Source organism: Nycticebus coucang, chromosome 3 (genome assembly GCF_027406575.1).
Source record: "Nycticebus coucang isolate mNycCou1 chromosome 3, mNycCou1.pri, whole genome shotgun sequence".
NCBI lineage: Eukaryota > Metazoa > Chordata > Mammalia > Primates > Lorisidae > Nycticebus > Nycticebus coucang.
In genome coordinates, this window is record NC_069782.1 from 77,548,779 (window position 1) to 77,571,943 (window position 23,165).

General features: G+C 41.3%; 1 protein-coding gene across 3 annotated transcripts in view; it reads left to right on the top strand.

The window, feature by feature from the left end:
* Nucleotides 1-23,165, top strand: part of ERCC6 (ERCC excision repair 6, chromatin remodeling factor) — a 77,783-nt gene that overhangs the window by 43,412 nt on the left and 11,206 nt on the right. For all 3 annotated transcript variants that reach the window (XM_053584275.1, XM_053584274.1, XM_053584273.1), the window contains 8 exons: nucleotides 459-594; nucleotides 9,920-10,090; nucleotides 10,585-10,761; nucleotides 15,469-15,585; nucleotides 19,014-19,109; nucleotides 21,406-21,621; nucleotides 22,047-22,157; nucleotides 22,799-22,918. In XM_053584275.1, coding sequence (XP_053440250.1) covers nucleotides 459-594; nucleotides 9,920-10,090; nucleotides 10,585-10,761; nucleotides 15,469-15,585; nucleotides 19,014-19,109; nucleotides 21,406-21,621; nucleotides 22,047-22,157; nucleotides 22,799-22,918 — 1,144 coding nt within the window. The remainder of the gene's footprint in view (nucleotides 1-458; nucleotides 595-9,919; nucleotides 10,091-10,584; nucleotides 10,762-15,468; nucleotides 15,586-19,013; nucleotides 19,110-21,405; nucleotides 21,622-22,046; nucleotides 22,158-22,798; nucleotides 22,919-23,165) is intronic.

The following is a 23,165-nucleotide window of genomic DNA, read 5'->3' on the forward strand; positions in this document are numbered from 1 at the left end:
CATATTACGCCAGGGTTGGTAGGGGGTGCACAAAGAAAGGGTTCTTAACTTGTCTGGAGAGAAAGGGAGGGACAAGGAAGCTAAGATCTGAAGAATAAGTAGAAGGTGGCTGAGAAGAGTAAGATGTTAAGTGGACAAGGTGAAGGTTGTAAGGTGAGAGGAGTATGAACCTTGTGGGATTTTTGTTAAATAATATTTGATTTTCTTTTATAGGTGTTATCTTTTAGTGTTTTCCCTTGATACTTGCATCCACTAATTGATGAATAGGATCCTGGAAATTTCACTTACTGGGTTTTAACCTCGATAGATTATTTTTTAAAGAAATATCACTACATTTCTATAGTTGGCATTTTCTTGTTCAAACCATTATACTTTGTGGTTCGAGTGGAATGTTTTTGGCTGTTGATCACTGTGTGCGCTTTCATGGTTGTGTTTTCTTCTTGGACATTTGGCTACAGGTTCGAGGGGTTGGGTCCAACTATAATTGTCTGTCCGACAACAGTGATGCACCAGTGGGTGAAAGAATTTCACACGTGGTGGCCCCCGTTCAGAGTGGCAATTCTACATGAAACCGGTTCCTATACTCACAAAAAGGTAACATTACAGTATTTCAGTACCTTTTTGTTTTGTTTTAAAGCCCTCCATTTTACATATTTGGTTTTCCTTTGATCTGTGTATTTTCTCAAATGTATGTTCCTGTTTCTTTCATGCATTTATTTTATTATTATTGACTCTGGAGCACTCTGTACTTTCAAAATAATGATGAATATATATACTTTTAATACACTAATAATCTGAGGTGGTGTTGTGACATGTTTGTTGCCAGTGAAATACAACTGGGCACAGACAGTACCCCAAGCCTGAAGGGTGAGTGGGATCATAAATCAGGTGGCTTTTGGAGCAATAACCTAGGGACTGGGGCATTGGCAGCAGTAGTTTTAGGAAGATGGCTACAAAAAGTGATATAATAGCTCTTAATTGGTAAGTGCATTTGTTAACATTCATTTAAAATGTTTTTGATGACTGACAGAAACACTCTGCCATTTTGAGAATTTTATAAGTATTGTTGCTTTTTAGTTGAATTTTGTTCCCTGAATCCTTGATTATCATGTACTGAAAGTTTTATTTCTTCACTTGCTTGTAGGTTTATTAATGGTCACATTATCAAAACGGGGCTTAATCCGTGCTCCTGTGGGTAGCATAGATAAGTTATATTCTGCTTTTTTTTCTTATCTGTCTTACCATTAGACAGTGAGTTTAGTAGAGTATGGACTGTATCTATTTTTGTATCCCCAGTATGCCATAAGCATTTGTTGAACAAACAGCAATCGCCTGGTTTCAGTGTAGGTTTGCAGGCTACATTATTGAAGTAGCAGTTTGTTAGGAGTTGATTCTGTCTTTTTTCCTGAGTCTTCTGAGCTCTTGGGTTAGCTCTCCTGCACCAGGAAAGCACTGCCAGCTACAAGGGCTGTGGAATGTCCACCTGGCTGAGACAGGCACACAGGAGCCACAGAACTCCAGAGTCTCCATGATCTTTCCCATACCCTTTTCCTTCAAATTCTTACTGTGTCCGTGATTGTGGGTAAGTAGAGCTTCTGATGAAAATGAATCAGGGATATCTGTGATTTGGTAGCTCAAGTAAGGTGAGATGGAGCCGTGCTCATATTATTGTAGTTGTTATTGCTAAAACCAACTGACTTTGCCCAGAATTGTAAATGATAAATGAAGACCGACTGAATTGAATGATAATTAATGAAGTAGAGTAAATGCTGTGGTTTTTAAAAAGGATTTTTAGCAGTGTGAAAATAACAGTATAGATTGTTTTTCTAGTCAGACTCTGAATTGTAACTATCCTGTCTTCACCCGTATTAAACATTCGTGATTCCTCTTTTCATTTTCATTATCTGTTGATATCTCTTAATGCTTTGTGTTGCAATATCCTGTAACAAGATTTATTAGTTGACCTTTGTCTTGAAGGGGAATTTTTCATGTTCTTTATCCTTTTATTTTCTTTTGGGGTAGTGAAGGGTATGTGTGTCACACCTTTACCTGGATCGTGGGTTACCTGCGGTCCCTTTGTTTTTACAACCTGAAGAACTACCTTCATGTAAACCAGATACATTAATTCATTAATGGAAATAGAATTGATAGTGAACTTATTGGCAAAACTTGCTTCCTTAACTGCTTTAGGGGGCAAAACCTGAAAGAAGAGATGTTTCTCTGGGTTACAGTGAGTGGCTCTGTCTTCTGAGGTTGCTCTGCATGCACAGAACACGTGCATCACACGGTTGATTCTAACTTTCTCAGTGCTTTACAGTTTACGAATGACTTTAACTTGAAGTCTCTTATTTAATTTTTGAGGAAAAGCAGTATTAAAGTTTCCCTCTGTTTTTAGTCAGATGCTTAACTTTCTACTATTTCTTTTCCATCATAAAGTATGTCATCTCTCAAGATGCAAGCAGTTATGCTAAAGATAGAAAAGATACACTTTTATATCTGTCAAACCACATTCTTGACTTAAAACAGTTTATTTTTGTTAATATTAATATCAATTTGTTATCTGATAAATAATAACACATTTAGGATATATTGACACATTGAGAATGTATTAATAGTTCTTTTGTATGGGCTTTGTTAGTGACATTTTAAAGATCATAACTTTGGCCTCTGGATTCAGGCACCCAAGTTGTATGTGATTCTTCTGCTGCTTCCTTTCCTTTCTGTGTATACCGATTTTTGTCACCACCCATGTATACTTACTGGCTCATAAATGTGTATTAGATTGTAATAGAGTCTGTATTTCTTACACAGATTTCCAATATTCTGTCGGTAATGCTAGTTTGTCTTCTAACTCAGTATCTAATGCCTGACTTCCTTTCCTTCCTTATCAGCAAAGATGTCTGTGCCCACTAGCTGTCTTGTCTACATTACAGTGACACTCTGACATAGGAATATTCAGTACTAGATAAAATAGGGAAGAGAAGAGAATTTCTCTTTAGAAATTTTTTTTTTTTTTTTTTTTTTTGTAGAGACAGAGTCTCACTTTATGGCCCTCGGTAGAGTGCCGTGGCATCACACGGCTCACAGCAACCTCCAACTCCTGGGCTTAAGCGATTCTCTTGCCTCAGCCTCCCGACAGAACAGGCGCCCACCACAACGCCCAGCTATTTTTTTGATTGCCGTTCAGCCGGGGCCGGGTTTCAACCCGCCACCCTCGGTATATGGGGCCGGTGCCTTACCGACTGAGCCACAGGCGCCGTCCTTTAGAAATGTTTTTAAAAGTAATAATGCCAGAATTGTTTTGCTTATTATTCAAATAGATTATTTTCCAAATGTTTTGTTGTAGCTGGTATGGCATAAAATTTTGAAAATGTTTTGATTAGAAAGCAGATATCAAATGATCAAATGACTTCTGCATTGAGTGCCTCTATCATTCTTCCCCAAATTGCCTTGTACAAAAAATTCTATATATCTGAGGCTGGGCACAGTGGCTCATGCCTATAATCCTAGCACTCTAGGAGGCTGAGGCGGGTGGAGTTTGAGACCAGCCTAAGCAAGAGCAAAACCCCATCTCAAAAAATTAGCTGGGCATTGTGGTAGGCGCCTGTAGTCCCAGCTACTTGGGAGGGTAAGGTAAGAGGATTACTTTAGCCCATGAGTTTGAGGTTGCTGTGATTCATGATGTCATAGCACTCTACCAAGGGTGACAAAGTGAGATTCTGTTGCCAAAAAAAAAATATATATATGTATATATATGTATATGTACATTTATATATTTAACTATATATAAAAATATATATATATATCTGATAGTTTCAACCAAGTGATCAAATCTTATAAAGAAATTTTCAGGCTTCTGAATGTCCTTTTTTTTTTCCTTTTATAGAGACAGAGTCTCACTTTACTGCCCTCGGTAGAGTGCCGTGGCGTCACACAGCTCACAGCAACCTCCAGCTCTTGGGCTTACATGATTCTGTTGCCTCAGCCTCCCGAGTAGCTGGGACTACAGGCGCCCGCCACAATGCCTGGCTATTTTTTTGTTGCAGTTTGGCCGGGGCTGGGTTTGAACCCGCCACCCTTGGCATATGGGGCCGGCGCCCTACTCACTGAGCCACAGGCGCCTCCTTGAATGTCCTTTAATTGCTTTAATTGTTAGTTGAAATCTCATTTAATAGGACTCAAAGTTTTCCTTTTTCTGTTATATTTTATTATCATCTTTTTCTAACTCAGAAAATTTTTATGTGAGTTGATTAGTATTTATTTATTGAACAGCTATAAATACCATATTCTAGGTGTTTAATGTTGTTAGGGTTGCAAAAAAATGGATATTATGTTTTAAACTAACTTTGACAACTAATTTTTTTTTTTAGAGACAGAGTCTCACTCTGTCGCCCTCGGTAGTGGGCCGTGGCATCACAGCTCACAGGAACCTCCAGCTCTTGGGCTTTAGGCGATTCTCTTGCCTCAGCCTCCCAAGTAACTGGACTACAGGCGCCCGCCACAATGCCCAGCTATTTTTTGTTGCACTTCGGCTGGGACTGGGTTTGAACCTGCCACCCTCGGTATTTGGGGCTAGCGCCCTACTCACTGAGCTACAGGTGCTGCCTGACAACTCTTTTCTTGAGGAAAGAAAATCAAACATATGAAGAGATAAAGAAAGAAAGGCATTCTTGTGATACTTACCCCGTAACTCACATCTTTAGCACTATGTTTTAAATTAAGGATCATTTTTTCGATTTCTTTGAAGATGTATAATGAAAAATTGCTTATATCCTGAAAGAGTTGTCACTTTGTCTGCTATGTAGGATCTAGTAATTCTGTAATATTTTAGATAATTTAAAGAGTTTTGTCTCATTTTGATCAGTTCATGCTATTTAGAGGCCTAAGAGTGGGAAAAGCAACAATAGCATATAGTTTAAGCGCATAGGTTTTGTGCTTACCAGACCAGGGTTTGAATCTTTGATCTGCCATTTGATAACTTAGCTTCTCTGACCTGGTTTGATGAGAGTACTATAAAATGAGTATTTTTTTGGTAGTTTTGTGAAGATTTACTGGGCTAATACGTATGCATGAAGAGTTTAATGTGGTCCCTGGTATTTTAATATTTACTTAGGCAATTCTTACTGTTGGGAACGAAGGGAGGTGTTGCTGATTGATTCAGGATGTGTTCTAGGTAGAGATACACACCTGTGTCATCAGAGTTCATGATCATTCAGTGTCTGGGCCTTTTTTTCTCATGTCCAGGTACATTTTGCTACAAATAAAGACAGTGAAATAGAATGTTAACATTCATTTTGGGAAGTGCAGAGTGTGTTTAATCAACAAAAAGCAAAAATGACACAAAAACGTGGCCACCTGATGAAACTGCCATCGTGTTCTTGAAAAGTCCTGTTTTCTGAAACACTATAGCAAAAAGACATGGCTTTTTAAAAAGCTAGAGGGAAGTAATAAACACATCCAATAAAAATAAAAGAGACTACATTGTCCCTCAAGCATCCTAAGTATTTCAGACCTATTCCAGGTACATGAATTATAATGCAAAATGATATAATTCCCATTAACTTTCTAGTCAGTGAATATACCCAATACAAGAAATGATAGATGCTGGGCTTGTTCCGTGAGGTATATTGTAAAATTATGTTGCCAGAGCCCGTTTTTCTTCATTGTCAGCACAAATCCTTGTTTATTAAAGATTTAGCTTGAAGGAAATTTTAATTAATTACAGGTGCAGTAAATCCTGCCTGGGAAGCTGCGTGCTGTGTTTCTCGTGAATGGCCTTCATGTGCCTGTGCTTCACTCAGCTCTCCCTGCTGCCTGACAGTGTGATTTATGGCTGTTGTTTTCTACCAGTCCACTGTTTGCCCTCTAGGAGGGATTGGTCTCCTGAGCCTCCATAATAACAGCAGCACTTTCACAGACATCTTTTAATGACAACAGCACTACATTCAGTAAGTCAGGCTAATTGCAGATGTACCCTATTAATTGCAAAAACTAGAAGAGGTTACATATTTTACAAGCTTTTAATTTGAAACCACCCGAGATGATTTGTCTTAAGTGTTTGGATAGAGATGTCCATAATATTCACCAATTCACCATTATTGAAACTTCAGTCTAGACAGTTACAGAAGTCTGGGATTGAATCAGGTGAAAACAAACGGTGTTAGATGTGTTTTTACCCAGTGGCTATTAAGTGGAGATTATATTTTCAATGGAGACATTTTGAACAATTGCTTGCTCTTTTTATAAAAGAATCATCTCAATTCTTGTTAATTGTTAAACATCTTTCTGAACACAGTAGAAATTCTGTATTTCTGTAGCTAACATTACAGAATTTTCCAAATAAACTTTAATCCTTAAACTAGCAAAAAAACAGCTACTCATGGTTCTAGTAGTATATATTCAAGAAGTTTGGCACATCATTGATCTAATGACAAAGAGATAGGAGTGGTAATGTGGGAGTAATGTCCAGAATTCACTTTTGGGTTGTATTTTTTTGGAATGACCAAGGCAAGTCTGTGCGTCCAAGAGTTAGGAATTCTGGGGTCCATGGGCAGATGGACCCATGTTTGCAGGGTTTGGCTCTAATACAGTGGAGATTTTATAAATGTGGGTGGTCATTGAACTTCTCTGTTTCCAGCCCAAACACTCAGTTGTTTTCCCTTTCTCTCTGGGTGACTCAGGCGTAGAGTGTCCCCTGTCTCAGTTTGCTGTCCTATCATGCTGCCATGGGCTTCTGGCAGCCACTTGCTCTCCTGGAGGGGAACATAGCGGCAGAATCAGGGTAGTTTTCCTGTCCAGAGACTCGGTAGAAAATTTAGGTATAGAGAAACTAAGGAAATCAACTGTGGCTGGGTAAGTTGTCGTAGAAAGTGCTGCTTTGGGCTGACTGCTTTTTTTCACTGGGCACCAGCAGCTGAGGTGGGAATGGTGGTGAAGGAGTGCACGTCTAGTCAAAGGAAAGTGAGGTATAGACAGGTCCGGAGAGAACCTGTACACGTGTTTGGAAGGCTGTGCACCCTGAGATGTTCACTGCCCTGTTCCCCTAAGGTCACACATCAGGAACTGGTTACATGACATGTGGCCTCAGTGTGGGATTGTGCTATCATTGAAATTAGTCACTGGGAGGATGGAAGAAGAGTAGCCATAATAATACAGCACTCACCTGTTGAATGCATAACAGGTCTCAGGCAGTGTGGTTATTTTTTATAGCAGTTTATTAAATCTTTGAATGTCAAATGTATTATGACATATAGAAGACAATTTCTCCCTTTTTATTTTGCTTCTTTAAAATTCTTTATCTTTTTTGTACCCTTTTATACTCTGTTGAATTAAAACTATTTTAATCCTAGTTCTTTAAGATGATATTGATGAAAGTATCATTTTGCAGATGTTGAATTTTATAAAATTTGTATAAGGTGATTATGATTGCATGAATTATGTTATTAGGCTTCCTAATATTTAGCTATTTGGTGAGGAACCTGCAGCTCTCTCATTTCAAGATTATTCTTTTTAAGCACCCAAGGAGGCAAGAAAAGCTGCTTCTTCTTTTTTTTTTTTTTTTTCTGAGACAGTCTTAAGCTGTCACCTTGGGTAGAGTACGTGGCGTCACAGCTCACAGCAACTTCAAACTCTTGGGCTTAAGCAATTCTCTTGCCTCAGCCTCCCAAATAGCTGGGACTTATAGGCACCTGCCACAATGCCCGGCTATTTTTTTTTTTTTTTTTTTTTGCAGGTATCAATGTTTTAGCAGGCCTCAGCTGGGTTCCAACCTGCCAGCCTTGGTGTATATGGCTGCGCCCTACACACTGAGCTACAGGTGCCACCTGCTTTTCTTTCATAAAAGGATTTGTTCTGTAAAATTTAGATTCACTCAAAAGATCACACTCAAGGATCCAGGAGGCCACAAGTTCCCCGCGCCATTAGATTTGTAACAGTTATTTGGAATGCAGCTTTTCCCTGTATTTTGGAATAATTTAAATAACAATTTATTCTTACTTTACTCTTGAAATCCTTTGGGTTGGATAGAGTTTTGGTGGGAAGAACATAAGATCTTTTCAATTATTACTGGTTTATTTGGTCTAATTTTTCTTGTGTCCGTTTTGGTGACCTATTTTTTTAAGAGATTTTTATGCCGTATTTCACAGTTTTGTTTTCTCTACACTTGTGATTGTGTTCCTTTAATGTCTCTAATGTTGTACATCTGAGTCTGTTCTTTGGGCTGACTTTTCAGAGGTTTGTTTGGTTTTCTTCAAAGACCCTTACTTTCCCTTTATCAGTTCCACCAAATTTTTCTCAAAGATTCACTAGTTTTTGTTTTTATCATATTCTCTTCATTTTTGGTTTTTAGCAGGTGAAGCTGACTGCTCCTTTTGATTCCAGCCTCTCTTAAGAGAGTATTTGTAAAGAATCAGTATTCTTTGTGTGGCCTAAAGCCCTGCTGATAGCTGTTAAAAGGATCTCTGATGCTGATACTCAAATCCGTTGTATTTCAGTTTTTAAACTGGTCCTTGTCTATAATCTTGTTCTCTGAGGGAGTCTGTGGTCCATTCTGCAGGTGGGCTGTGGGTGTGTCACTGTCCGACAGCTCTCAGGGCTTTGCTTTGGTTGCAGTGCTTTACGGAAGGCTTTTCTTAGTGTGTCGTCCCCTTTTAAATATGAAATATCCCTTTTCTTTCTGCTCATTTTTTTTTAGTCTCATATTTATAGTGCTATTCCTGCCCCTTTTTGGTTTATATTTTTTTGGTATATCTTTGATTATTTCCGTATTTCATTGTTATTGTATTTCAGTTCACTGTATTTCAGTTCACCATATCATATGGTGACTGACCCCTGATGTATTCAGTCTGAAGCCTGCTGTCTTATTTTCTCTTATTCTATTTTCATGATTTTTGCTATTTTCTATTACTTTTTCCCTCATAGGGGTTTGATAGTTCTACATTCTGCTTCATTTTTAATATTTATGTGAAAGTAGCAACTATTAATCAGTAATAGGGTTGAACTTTTGACAGGCATATCTTAATGTGTTTTTCTCTTATGGTTAAGAATTAAACATTCTCTACAACAGGGTAGGATTTTTAGTCCACTTTTGTTTTTTATTTTTCCCCTTATTTCAACTCCAAGTTTTATTACACAGGAATTACAGTAATTCTGATTACCTAGGTTACTTAAAAATATATGCCTTTTAATATTTTACATCATTTCTTAGTAGTTTCATTTATATTTTAAAGTGTTTAATATTTAGACTTAATTATTATGTTTTAATAATTTAACAAATGGTATGTCATTACCTATAATTTTTCCATTTATTTGTTTATTGTTTTTTGAGATAAGGTCTCAGACATCTGGTAAGATGTGCCTAAAGATCTATGTCTGTTTTCAGTGCTCCTGTCTGACATTTTGCTCTGTGGACTCAAGTCTTCCCTTAGTTTATGGGGTTTCTTTTTACTATCATTTTAAAAACCAGTGTCTTACAGTCTTTCCGCTCTTTTCTCGCAATTCGTGTCATACAATGTTAGAGCTCCTAGATTTGTCTTCCATGTCTCCTTGAATTTTCTCGTTTTTGTTTTAAAGTAATATATCCTTTTTCATCCACCTTGTTTTAAGTTTAACAAGGATGGACACACAAAATGTTTTGGAAAAATACTAGGTAAGTATTTACATGTTTTATTTCATTTTTTTTTGAGACCCCCGCCAGTAGTGGCTATGTTAATGTTTACAACCATTCAGGTTAATGACATGTAAAGTACACTTCCAGTCCTGATAATGTAGAATTAGGATTGTATGGATTATGCTTGTGTTTGTACATTTTTAAGACACGCTTTAGATTATGTCATGATTGACAAGGTATCATTTTAAGTCATGCTCATTTAATTTCACTTCTTATTGAAATTTGGCTTTATCCATTTTACTGTGGTTTTAGGAGAAACTAATTCGAGATATTGCTCATTGTCACGGGATTTTGATCACTTCTTACTCCTACATTCGACTGATGCAGGATGACATTAGTAGGTATGACTGGCACTATGTGATCTTGGACGAAGGACACAAAATTCGAAATCCAAATGCTGCTGTCACCCTTGCTTGCAAACAGGTATGGCCTCTCATAACAAGGGGGATTTCCAGGTAGAGAATGATATTTAATTCAGAATAAACTACCTGCTTTCAGTAGCACATTTATTAAATCTTTCCTTGTGTCTTTGCATAGAGAATTAAAAATACGTATTTTGCCTTAATGCAGAAAATTTTTCATTCTTGCCCATAATTATGTTTTTTTAACTGTGATTGTTCATATTACTTAATGTCTCTTTTAGGCATCAGTTGCTAAAATGTAACCAAATCCAATTATAATTCATAGTGTCAGCTTGAACGATAAACTTTTTCCCCATTTTTTTCATCTAAATGTAATTGAAGAGTTATATCTACATAAGGTATCTGTGTTTTAGAGAAGACCAAACTGTGCAGGAACTGAAATGATGAATGAATGTGTTAAGTAGCAGTATTGCATGGGAGTGCTTTGGGGTAGGGATGGTGATCATCTGTTAGAAAGCGAATTTAACAAAAAAGATATTTTCTTTCCTCAAATAGTTCCGTACTCCTCATCGGATCATCTTGTCTGGCTCACCAATGCAAAATAACCTCAGAGAGCTGTGGTCACTTTTTGACTTTGTCTTCCCTGGAAAGTTAGGCACATTGCCTGTGTTTATGGAGCAGTTCTCCGTCCCCATCACCATGGGGGGATATGCAAATGCTTCCCCAGTACAGGTAATGGATCAAGCAGATAATACTTTGGCATTTTAATATTTTAGACATTCTTATTAAATAATACATTTTTTAGCCAAGTCCTTCAGAATTTAAGGAAAATGTCCAGGCTTATAAGTTAGTATCTGGTAAAAAGCACAAAATTATTTTTAGATCGTATTTTTTTACTTAAAAAATCATGAGACATATTCACTTAAATGAAAGTCCTTGAATAATAACTTTTCCTTGTGTAATAGAAATTAATCAGTTTGTTGTTGGTTGTTCTTGGAATGTTTCAAACAGATAAATAAAAATAAAATGTCACGTGTGGTTGGAAGAGCAGTCAGAATATGAAACAAGTGAATCAGTTGTGGGCAGCATATAAATCAGTTCTGCAAAATGGGGTAGTGCACTTTCCTTTTAAAGTTTTGTGTGGTTTTTATAAGATCAAAACTTATTTCTCTTGACGGCATTTGGGGTAGGTATAGGGAGACTCAGGATACCACCCTCACCACCCCCCCTCAGTGTTTTTGGGCTTTTTCTGAGATGGGGATCTCACTTGGTAATCCAGTCTGGAGTGCACTGGTGTCACTATAACTCACAGCAACCTCAAACTCCTGGGCTGTATGGATCCTCCTGCTTCAGCCTCCCAAGTAGCTGAGACTATAGGTGTGTGCTGCCATGCCCAGCTAATTTTTTATGTTTGTTTGTTTTGTTTATTTTTTTTTTTTAGGGACAGGGCCTTGCTCTTGCTCAGGCTGATCATGAACTTCTAGCCTCAAGAAATCATTCTGCCCTGGCCTTCCAAAGTGCTAGGATTACAAATGTGAGCCACTGTGTCCCACTAGGTAGTGTATCTTACAAAGTTGTGGAGAAATTTAGAAAAGGGGACAGCAGGAATTGTTTAGGGAAAACTTAATGAGAAATGTGTCCTTTACCCTGATTCTGGGAAAATGGGCAATGAAAGTAAGGGCATTCTAGATTAGAGCAGCAGTGTGAATGTGGCCACCTTATGTGTCTGGGAACAGCGAAGAGACACACTTGATTGGCCTACAGATGCTGTGGGGGTGGTGAGCTTGCTGCCACTGGAATGGGGTTGTCACAGGCAGGAAGATGAGGAGATGAAGCCAGCCCAAGGGCAGTGTGTGGCATGTGTGGCAGGCTCCAGCCTCACAGGAGGCAGGGTGTGTGTATAGCCCTCAGGCAGACCTGCACCTGCCAGCCCTTGGCTGAGCCAGGGATCACGCCTTCCACCAGAATAGACAGACTCATTTTTTAGAATATTAGAAAAAGAATTTTAGACCTTTTAAATAACAGGATTGTCATAAACAATTTTAATATCTTTTACATTTTGATATTGATTTTTTTTTCTTTCTTTTTTAAGAAACAGAGTCTCATTTCATCACCCTTGGTAGAGCGTTGTGGCATCACAGCTCACAGCAACCTCTAGCTCTTGGACTTAGGCGATTCTCTTGCCTCAGCCTCCTGAGTAGCTGGGACTACAGGCGCCTGCCACAAAGCCCAGATGTTGTTGCAGTTTGGCCGGGGCCGGGTTTGAACCCGCCACCCTCGGTATATGGGGCCAGTGCCCTACTCACTAAGCCACAGGTGCCACCCTGAGATTGAATGATTTAAACAGTTCTTTATTTTTAGATAATTTCAAACTTAATGAAAGTTGCAAGAATTGTGAAAGAACTCCCATGTACGCTTTACCCAGATTTACTGATTGTTAATATTTTGCTAACATTTTGCCACATTTGTGTTATCATTCCTTCCCTCCCTCTCCCCTACTTCCCTGCATACATATATACAAATTAATGCTATTTTTCTGAATCATCTGAGAGTAAGTTGCAAATATGATTGGGTTGGAAGATTAGATTTCCCCCAAATTCTTCAGTGTATCTTCTTAAGAACAAGGACAACTCTGACACACCCATAGTTAAACTTCAAAATCATAAGAAAATTTAACATTGATGTATTTCTTTAATCTGTAGTCACATTTTTCCAGTGATTCTAGTAGTTTCCATGTCTCCCTAGCCTCCTTTAATCGGGAACAGCAGGTCTTCCAAGCTTTCTTTTGCCTTTCATGACCTTGACACTTGTGAAGACTACAGGCCTGCTAGTTTGTGCAGTGTGCCTCAGTGTAGTTCTTGTATATTCTTCATGGTTGGATTTGGGTTTTGCATCCTTGGCAGGAATATCACAGAAGTGGTCTTTCTTTCCCAGTGCACAGTATCAGGAGGCACATGCTGTCGGTTTGTCCTGTTATTAGTGCTATTAACTCTGATTACTCAGGTAAGGTAGTGTTGGCCAGATTTCAAAGCTCTGTGAAGTCACCACTTCTCCTTTGGAATTAATAAGTTGTTTGTGGAGAATTGCTTGGAGAACATGTCATTACGGTCTGTTTCTTCCTTGAAGTTCTTGTTTCAGGAGTTTGTGGTCTTATCTTTATTCTTTATCTAGATGGTAGGTCCTTGGAAGCAGAGGTGCTGGTTTCATTTGCTCATTTTTGTTTAAGACCGTGGTTGCCATGCATTATCAAATCTTTAGGAGATTGTCCACAGTGCCAGGCTTGGGCTAAAATGATGGGAGGGAGCCAGAACCAGAGCCTTCCCTTGACTAGTATTCCCAGTTGAGTGGGAGGGGTGGCCTGGGGGCGAGTAGTAAATAAACCTGCCTTCAATACAGGGTCCTCAGGACTATCCCCAGGAGAGATACTCAGTAGCAGAGCTTGTGGGGCTCAAACAAGGCTTTCTGGAGAAGGGAGACTAAGCCCAGGCCTGAAAGGCTGAGGAAGGTGAGGGGACAGCATTCGCAGACTGCTTCAGGGGCTGGTGTGCTCAGCTGGGGCAGCCAGTGTTGAGCTGAAAAGAATCTGTGGGGATATCTAGTTGAACCTTCTCATTTCATGCTCAAGGTTATTGAGACTCAGTGTTTTGGGGGCTTGCCTAAGGTCACTCTGCTCTGGAAGAGGCAGGGTACCATGTTTGGAGGAACAGAAGCAGCATGGGCAAGCTCAGCAAGGGGTCTGCTTTCCACAGCTTTGGGGGGGTTGGGGGTGAGAGAGAAATCCTAATGGATAGTCTCATGTTTTTACTGACAGAGAAAGAGACTCGGAGTCAGTGGGAATTAAATATAAGATCCTCATGAGGCAGGGAGCAGGAGACCAGCCACTGGGCTGTTTATTCCCCAGCTCAGCCCTGGTTTCATTGACCAGTTCCCCAACCAGTGGGCTCATTTTTGGGGGGGAGAGACAGTGGGTAGAGGGAGGGTGCAGGGACAGTTTCCTTAATGCATTACATATACTTGCTCCCTTGGTGGAACTATAATGTGGTGTTAAATTATGAAATTTCATTATCTCTGCATCAGAAGGTAATCTTAAAGGTAATTTTTATCAATGAATGCTACATTTAAGGGGTTATTTGTAATTAAAAGTTGATTAGTTGAGCTTTGTTACTATCTATTATTCCAAGAAAATGTGTTTTTTATATTTATGCACAAACATTCACACTACAATCACACATATGTACATACATGTGTACAGACTTGGGTGAGGTGTAGTTAGAGTCTTTGAAAATGTTTTTAACATGCTAATTTTTTTTTTTTTTTTTTGTAAAGACAGAGTCTCACCTTATCGCCTTCGGTAAAGTGCCATGGTGTCACACAGCTCACAACAACCTCCGAATCCTTGGGCTTAGGCGATTCTCTTGACTCAGCCTCCCAAGTAGCTGGGACTACAGGCGCCCGCCATAACGCCCAGCTATTTTTTTTGTTGTTGTTGCAGTTTGGCCTGGGCTGGGTTTGAACCTGCCACCCTTGGCATATGGGGCCGGCGCCCTACTCACTGAGCCACAGGCGCCACCCAACATGCTAATTTTTTTTAACTTGTGTTTTTCTATACGTATTGTGGTCAAGCTTTTTTACAGCTGATCATTTTACAGCTGATTTTCTTAAAGTTTGATTAGAATTGTTTTTCTTTGAAATAGCAATTTACTAAGTTGTTAAGGCTTAGTTTAGTTTTTTTCTAAGTATCAATAATTTATTGAATTCTTTGTTTGCCTGTAAGTGAATTGCAAATGGAGTGGTTTCCTGGGTGGTGTTTTTTTGCATACGGTTAGCCCCATCTCACACGGCTATCCTCCATTATGGAGCCAGATGCTCCATTTGAGGGCAGAGTGACCTTTGTTTCTGGGATCAGAGGGCTCTTCTTGAACTTACTCTCCTAAGTCTCCAGTGGGCAATAATCTCTCTTATTGGATGCTTGCTCCCCTTGTGGCAGCTTTTCCCCAGAGTTAGCTTTTGATCTTCAGTCTTGTGGAGTAAAAGTTTCTTTGTAGCTTTTGCAGAATACAAGATTATAAGCAAAGATTCATGTAAAAGCAGTTTTTCCCCTAGAGGGTGGTCAGAAACCAAATAAATGTCTACTTTAGGGTTTAACTATATAGTAATAATCAAAGCAAAGTATAGAATCAGGCACAACAGTATCAGGGTTTATTTTGTTGTTGTACATTTTGGTTAAATAGGTTAATTTTTATTTTGACTGATGATGTTATTGTGAAAGCTGCCACCCCCGGAATGGAACTTACACTAGATTTTCCAAATCATTTTCCTGTCATTTCCTACAATTTTGTACAATCATTGGTCATTCCTTTATTTTTTTAAGCAATCAGGTTGAGAGGGAAGAACATTCCTTAAATACACAGTAATGTTTCCCCTTTGCTCTTATTAAAGGTTAAAACTGCTTATAAGTGTGCATGTGTCTTACGAGATACAATAAATCCTTACCTGCTGCGGAGAATGAAGTCAGATGTCAAGATGAGCCTGTCTTTGCCGGATAAAAATGAACAGGTCTGTAAATCCAGGAGATAATGCAGCATTTCTAAAACACAGGCGTGCCTGCCCCATCACTGATTTTTCCTGTGCTTACGAGAGACACAGCTCACAGGTGTGGTCCTGGAGCTGTGGGCAGGCTGGTCTGTGGCTGGGTGCACCTATATGGGTGGTGGACTCTTTCTAGTCCACAGGCTTTTATCTGTCTCTTATTAATACATGGGTTCCTACAGCTGTTCTTTGTAAATCTCTCCATTTTCTTAAGTTCCATTTATTCACACTACACATTGTATTAGGGGCCACTCACATGCCTGATGTGATTCTAGGCTCTGGGATATAGCAGTTCTCATGGAACTCACATTTATTCTTGAGGGGGAGAGAGAGTCACAAATAAAACAAATGATGTCATGTGGTAGGGAGTGTGGAGAAAAATGAAGCAGAGCTGAAGGATAATCTGGGAATGCTGAGGTCAAGGATTTGAGGAATTGGGCCTTTTACAAGGTGGTCAGAGAAGACCTCTGATTAACTGACATTTGAGCAGAGGCCTGAAGGAGAAGAAGCAAGTCACACAGGTTCTGGGGGCAGAGCATTCTGGGAGGGGGACTGTGGCAGTGCAGGGGACATCCACAGACAGCAGAGAGGCCAGCGTGGCCAGGCCTGGGGCAGGGAGGAGGACGGCAGGTGAGGAAGTTGGATTACTTGTTGGAGGCCACATGCCAAGGTCACGTGCCACGGCCCACTGATCACACAGAGACTGGATTTTGCTCTGAGTGATGGGAAGGTACTGAGCAAGGGGGTAGGTGTTAAAGGGTTATCCTTTTCAGTTCCATCTTAGTGTACTGTAATCTCGATAGACAAGCACCCTGTTCTTAGTGCCTAAAAATAAATGGATTGTAGATTCTGAATGTCAGAACTGAAGGATCTGGAACATGTGTGTCATTCCCCTTCCTGCCTGTTCCTCAGGGCTGCCCTGTCCCTGACTCCAAATCAGCCAGGTGCTCCGGGTTCCGCATGTTCTTTTTCCTTCTCACGTGCGCGTCTGTTTCACATCGTGTGTCTTTCCTCATAAATGAGTGCAGTTGGTGTCTAGCCTCCCACTTGAGGCTCCCACTCCATTCAGTTCTGCACATTGGTTTTGGGTTATTTTATCCAAGGCTCGTCTTCCTGTCAACATACCTTTGCTGTTCCTCACCCCACTGCCTGCAAGAGAAGGCCATTTAGCTTATTTTTTACCATTTTAGTTGCACTGCAGCCTCTCCAAATGTCTTCTTGTATCCCGGGCTGTGTGTCCTAGCCATAGGCCACTTCTTTTCCCTTGGTATGTGATGTCCCCTCCACCTGGAGGCTTTCCCACAGCACACTCTGGACTTGCTGTGAAGATCCTGCTAGGAGCTCTCGGAGTTCGGGACGACTTACCTATCTAATAGTCCCTCTTAACACCTGATATGGTGATTTGCAGGGACTAGGCACCTGGTGAATAATTTATTCAGTTAACTTTGTGCTTGAGAGGAAAGACTTTCTCTCTGTTGCCATTGTAGTTAAAGGACTGTGATACAAATTTAAGAAATTAGGAATTAAAATCCTCTTCAAGTTTATATTTTAGAAAGAGTTCTCAGGCAGCGAGCGAAAGCATCGGCAGGCAAGGAGAGTGAGGCAAAGGCTGAGTTAGCTGGTCCTAGACAGTCCTTGGAGAGATGGGGTGGGCCTGGGCTAAGCCAGGACTGGGCCGGCAGGAGGGCCTGAGGGGCTTGGTGCCTCCCAGGAGTCTCCTTCGGATGCTGGGAGGGATCTGGCACAGTGGACGTTTCCAAAGGACATACAGCATGGAGGGGATGGCTGATGGGATTGTCTGAGGGTCTATTTAAGTGCCTGTGGGGCTTCCACTTGCCTGAAAGTCAGTTGCCCAAGGGCCTTGAGCTCTGAGGAGAGTTTTAGGCTGGGCCATGAGCAGGAAAGATGCTACAGTCCTGAGCAGGTGTAGATTTGCCCGAGGAGGATGTGTCAATTGAGCAGAAGTGTGCAGCCCAGGTAAGCAGGTGCAGCAGCATGTGAGGGGAGGGCAGAGGAAGAGGAATGTGCTGGGAGTTGGTTGGGGAGGGAGTGCTGAGGCCAAGGGACCGGGGGTGGTGAGGAGAGGCTGGGTGTCAAGAGTAAGGATAAGTGCAGTGGACTGTGAGGAGCCTGCTGTATGTGGCAGCCGGGAGCTTAGTGCCGTTGTCCAGAAGAGCTTCTGTGGCTTGAGTGCAGGTGCTTGTCAGCTGTGCATGGGTACAGGCTTTAGGAGTGACTGGTGGTAAGCAAGTGGAGTTGGGGACAACCCCAGCATCGACTTTTGGAGAGTCTGATGGCTGGGGCACTGCCCTGAGGAAGGTGGGCAGGTTTTCAGATTTGGCACAAAGGGAAAGGTTGCCCTTGATCTTGTACGGAAGCCTCTCCCTCTGGGAATAAAGGAAAATGAGGTGAGGTGATGGAGAAGAAGAGATATTTTTAGTTTTCCTTAGGGAAAACTAGGGAATCATGCCTGAATCTGGTAGTTTGAGGTTTGATTTTGGTTGTTTTGTTTTTATTAGTTTGATTGTTTTTCAGTAGAGATTGAGACAAAGGTGGGTGGGTGGTTTGGGCAGTGAGGAGTGTCTAACAGCAGGAGGGTTTGTGGAAGGCACTGGGGGACAGGGTGTGTGTGGAGGGGTGGGTGCTGGATCCTTTAGAACAAGAGTGGGCGGTGGCAGGATGCCGCCAAGTGGGGGCTGTCCTCCAGCAGTGCTCAGCGCTGACCACAGGAATGGAGAAGGCAGATGGTTGAGCTGATGCCCATTTGGAAGTTTACAGGTTCTGTGCGGGCAGTTGAAAAGGGTCTGCATGGGTGGCAGAGGGGTGGCTGAAGGAACATCTAGTGGGAATATGACTGGCCAAAGAAGAAAGTCAAGTCTTGATGGGGTGGTGGTGGACTTGGAGAAAGAGAGGGTTTAAGAGGCAGAGCATTAGAGAGCACCAAGGCACAGAGTGGTTTGTGCACTGGGGCTGGAGGGTCAGAGAGCTTAGAGCTCCAGGCAAGGGAGTGTTCTGCGTGAGGTTAAGGCTCCTGGTCTGGTCTGCGGAGTAGAGCACAGGTGAGCGTCACAGGAGGTGGGATGGTCCAAGCATATCGAGCCTAGCCTGGAGAATTAACTTGCTGGTGAGCAGGAAGCTAGTCTTCAGGCACAGGTGGAACGGTGGGGCGAATGGGTGATGGAGATGGGAGTGTTGAGCAGGGGTGGGGGGGGGTCTGTGCTCTGTGCAACTACCAGAGGTGGTGTTGTGTTTTGTTGTTTTAATAAGAGGTGCATTGTTAAAATCCCATACGTTAGTTATGCTCTTTTGGTGAGGAAATTTTATTGATATTTTAATTATTTTATTCTGTTAAATTATTTCTGAAATTATAGTTTCTTTGTCTTTTTTCTCTGTAGGTCTTATTTTGCCGGCTTACAGATGAGCAGCATAAAATCTACCAAAATTTTGTTGATTCCAAAGAAGTGTACGGGATTCTCAATGGAGAGATGCAGGTGGGCTAAAGAATAGAAGCTGCAGAAATGAATTGTGTGCCCAGGAAAGTGTGGGAAGAAAGGAAACTGGGATCTAGAATGTGCCAGGCCTTTCACATAATGTCATCTTGGTTCATTTATGGTAGATATGGGGTCAGCTTACAGTTTGGAGGTGTAAGATGCAGCGGAGTTGGTTGACTGGTGGCAGGTTGCAGAGCCATGAGCTATAAAGCTGGAACCCAGTTGCAGGTGTGACCACCAAGCTGTGTGTAGCCTGCTCCTCCTGAGGTTCCTGCCTTGCAGGTGGGTGGGTGTTAGGGTCTTTCCCAAAAATTATGACCAGAATCACATATTTGTGGAGAAGATCATAAGGATTCTTAAGTTTCATTAGCTTCTTAAAGGAACCCATACTTTGATAAATGTTTATGAACCACTATGATATAATTCTGATTCAGATGTTTCTGACTCTAATTCTCATTGTCCCTGGTGTGTGAAAGGCATTTATTTATGGTCATTCTGTTGTCCAGTACTGAGAAAGCTCTCTTTCTGCTGTTGTCCAGCATTCAGACACTGGTTAGTATCTTCTCTGAAAAGCCCCATCATATATATAATATGAATGTGGTGGAATTTGGCTTTTGGAACACCTGTGCCACGGCAGAGTATGCCCAGACACTGAAGTGAGAGTGAGTTGCTGGGACTACACAGTTGATGGAGTTATCTTGGGCTAGCCAAGGCACATGTGCTAGAAGCTGGGCTTCATTTCATGCGGGTGGCATGTGCTGACCCTGGGCCAGGGAGGCCCTTTGACCCTCAAGAAAACATTTCGGTGAGAACCCTTACTGAATTTGAAGCCCTTCCAGAAGTAAGAGAACATATGATAAAATTTCAGCACGCTCCCTTTTCATCAGGACAGTGGTACTGCACACTTGAAGCCCGCACTGTGGCCTGGTACAGCAGGATGGGCAGTGGTGAGCCCTGCAGGGACCGGCGATCCCATGCAGATGAAGGGAACAGCCCCAGGCACACTGAGGAAAGGCCATTTTTAATGAATTTTAATGACCTTTTAGCTTTTGGCAATACTTGGTACCAAATGTGGGTGTATGGCTGCTCAGTAAGCATATATAGTAATTTATAATCAGCATTTAGTCTACAGCAGTGGTTCTCAACCTTCCTAATGCCACGGTCCTTTAATACAGTTCCTGTGGGTTGTGACCCACAGGTTGAGAACTGCTGGTCTACAGCTTCAGGTAGATTGTTTTAACCTATGAGTTGTAGCTTACTGATTTAACATGTGAGATTCCACAGTGATCTAGCACATGCCCTCCTCAGTGTCATCCTGGGCAGAGCTGTCTTTGTGGGGTGCTTTCAAAATAGACCCTAGCACCCCAGGCCCTTTGGTGTCGGGCCTTCCTGCAGTGAACGCATGCTGGTGTGCCCTCGATTCTTGTTGTGCTTTGTGCCTGTGATCCTCCCTCTGTGCTCCTGAGGGCACAGCTGAGTGGCGCTGTGTGCCAGTCTGAAGTATACCCTGGGCCAGTCACACATTCGTGAGGAAGTGAAGAGACCAATGGGTGACAGGAATGCCTGTGTTCATGACATCCAGGTCCTTTTAGTTCCAGACTAAGTCATTTCAATTCTTTTCACCACCTCTCACAATTTCTTACTTCATCTTCGTTGATGTCTACAGGTGATTTTTCAGTCATTCACATTTATTCCTCTCCCAGAATCTCCCCTTCTTTTTAGGATGATATGACATTTCTATTTAATATACTTAAAAGATGAGTCAGTTATAAAACATTATACGCAGTTTATAATGCTGTGAATTGCATACATTTTTTTTTTTAGACAGAGTCTTGCTATGTTAACCTTGGTAGAGTGCCATAGTGTCACAGCTCACAGCAACCTCAAACTCTTGGGCTTAAATGATTCTTTTGCCTTAGCCTCTCAAGTAGCTGGGACCACAGGTGCCTGCCACAATGCCCTGCTACTTTTTGTTGCAGTTGTTTACCTGGCCATGGTGTACAGGTGCCTCAGTGTATGGGTGTATAAATGTTGGCATACATTTAACCCTGTAAACCTGTCCAGTCCAATAGAATTTTTCTGTTTCCAGAGAAACTTGTCTTATCAGAGAAAGAGGATGAATGAAAGTTAATTTCCTACAGCTCCTGATAACACTGTGACTAGGAAGAAACTAAGAAGCTAGTAAAGAGTTATTTTTTAATCTTACATGTTGAATATCCTCCTTCCTTTCCTTCCTGAGTGAATATTATTTTACATGGGGTAATCTGAGTACACATATGATTCTTTCATACCATAGATTTTCCCTGGACTTATAGCCCTGAGAAAAATTTGCAACCACCCTGATCTCTTTTCTGGAGGTACCAAGAATCCCAAAGGTCTTCCAGAAGACGAACTAGAAGAAGATCAGTTTGGATACTGGAAACGTTCTGGGAAGATGATTGTTGTTGAGTCTTTATTGAAAATATGGCACAAGCAGGGTCAACGAGTGTTGCTGTTTTCTCAGTCAAGACAAGTGAGTTTATAACCTCGTTTAAGAGACAAGTCAGTTCTTTATGACTTACACCCATTACTTCAAAAATAGGATATAATCTAAGAAAATGATTCTAAAGAGAGTCAGCACAGATGCTGAGGCGACAGCCTGTGGATGTCTTTGGGAGTTTGGCCTTTCCTTAGTTCAGAAGTTGGCTTTATAAAAAAAACTCACCATCTGATTCTTGTATGTAGGTAAATTTGGGCTTCAGCTCAGGCTGTTACACAAATTGTAAGAATTAAACCATAAGGAAATGCCAGAAGTACTCTCAAAACAGTGTGTTTATCTTTCTTAAAACAAGAAACCCCTTTCAACACAGGCCTGTTGGGGAAGGTGTGACAAACATAGAAGAACTCACTGGGAGTGCGTATTTGATTGGAAAACTCTTATCCCTCACTTCCCAACAGATGCTGGACATATTTGAAGTATTTCTTAGAGCCCAGAAGTACTCCTACCTCAAGATGGATGGTACCACTACAATAGCTTCAAGACAACCACTGATTACAAGATACAATGAGGTAACCTGGGTGAACAGACAGAGAAGTTACACGGTGTTGGTGTAGGTGGAGAGGAAGGAGCAAGCACACCCATACCCACAGCACTTTTGGATTATTATTATTACTTTTTTTTTTTTTTTGAGATGGAGTCTCACTATGTCACCCTCGGTAGCGTACCATGGCATCACAGCTCACAGCAACCTCAAATTCTTAGGCTTAAGTGATTCTCTTGACACAGTCTCCCAAGCAGCTGGGACTATAGGTGCCTGCCACAATGCCTGGTTATTTTTTTTTTTTTTGCAGTTGTCATTGGTGTTTAACAGGCCCTGGCCAGGCTCAAACCCTCCACCTTCGGTGTATGTGGCCGGTGCCCTACTCACTGAGCTATGGGCACCGAACTGTACTTTTGGATTATTGAGAGGTGCATGTTTAAACAAAGAATTTATTTTCCTTCTTGAAGACCCAATTATTTTTAAATATTGCTAATGTAATTAACATTAAAGGTAAGAACTGTGACGTAAGATCTTGATTTCCTGAAGGTCTCTAGGATAAACCATTCCTTGTGTTGTTAACAGCCCAGTGGCTCCGGGGTGGAATCTGGGTGAAGGCGGGGGTGAAGGGCTGTAACTAGTCCTACTGAGTGCCCTGTGTCTTGCCTCTAGGACACATCCATATTTGTGTTTCTTCTGACCACTCGGGTGGGTGGCCTTGGCGTCAACCTGACTGGGGCAAACAGAGTCATCATCTATGACCCCGATTGGAACCCAAGCACTGACACGCAGGTCTGTTTTTTGTTTTTAAAAAAGACTGTATTAGTAGAAATATAGTTTCAGGGTTAGCACTTGGGATTGTCCTTTGATGTTCTAGTTGGCTTTAGTGTCTACTTCACATTTTGGTTGCTTCCTGTTCTTTAACATGGAAGAAAATGCCCCTCAGAGTCAGGCAGACAGGACCGTCCTCAGCAGTTTGTCTGTAGCATCCATTCCTAGATTTGGGGTAAAAAATATATGTAAAGTCACGAACTCTTTT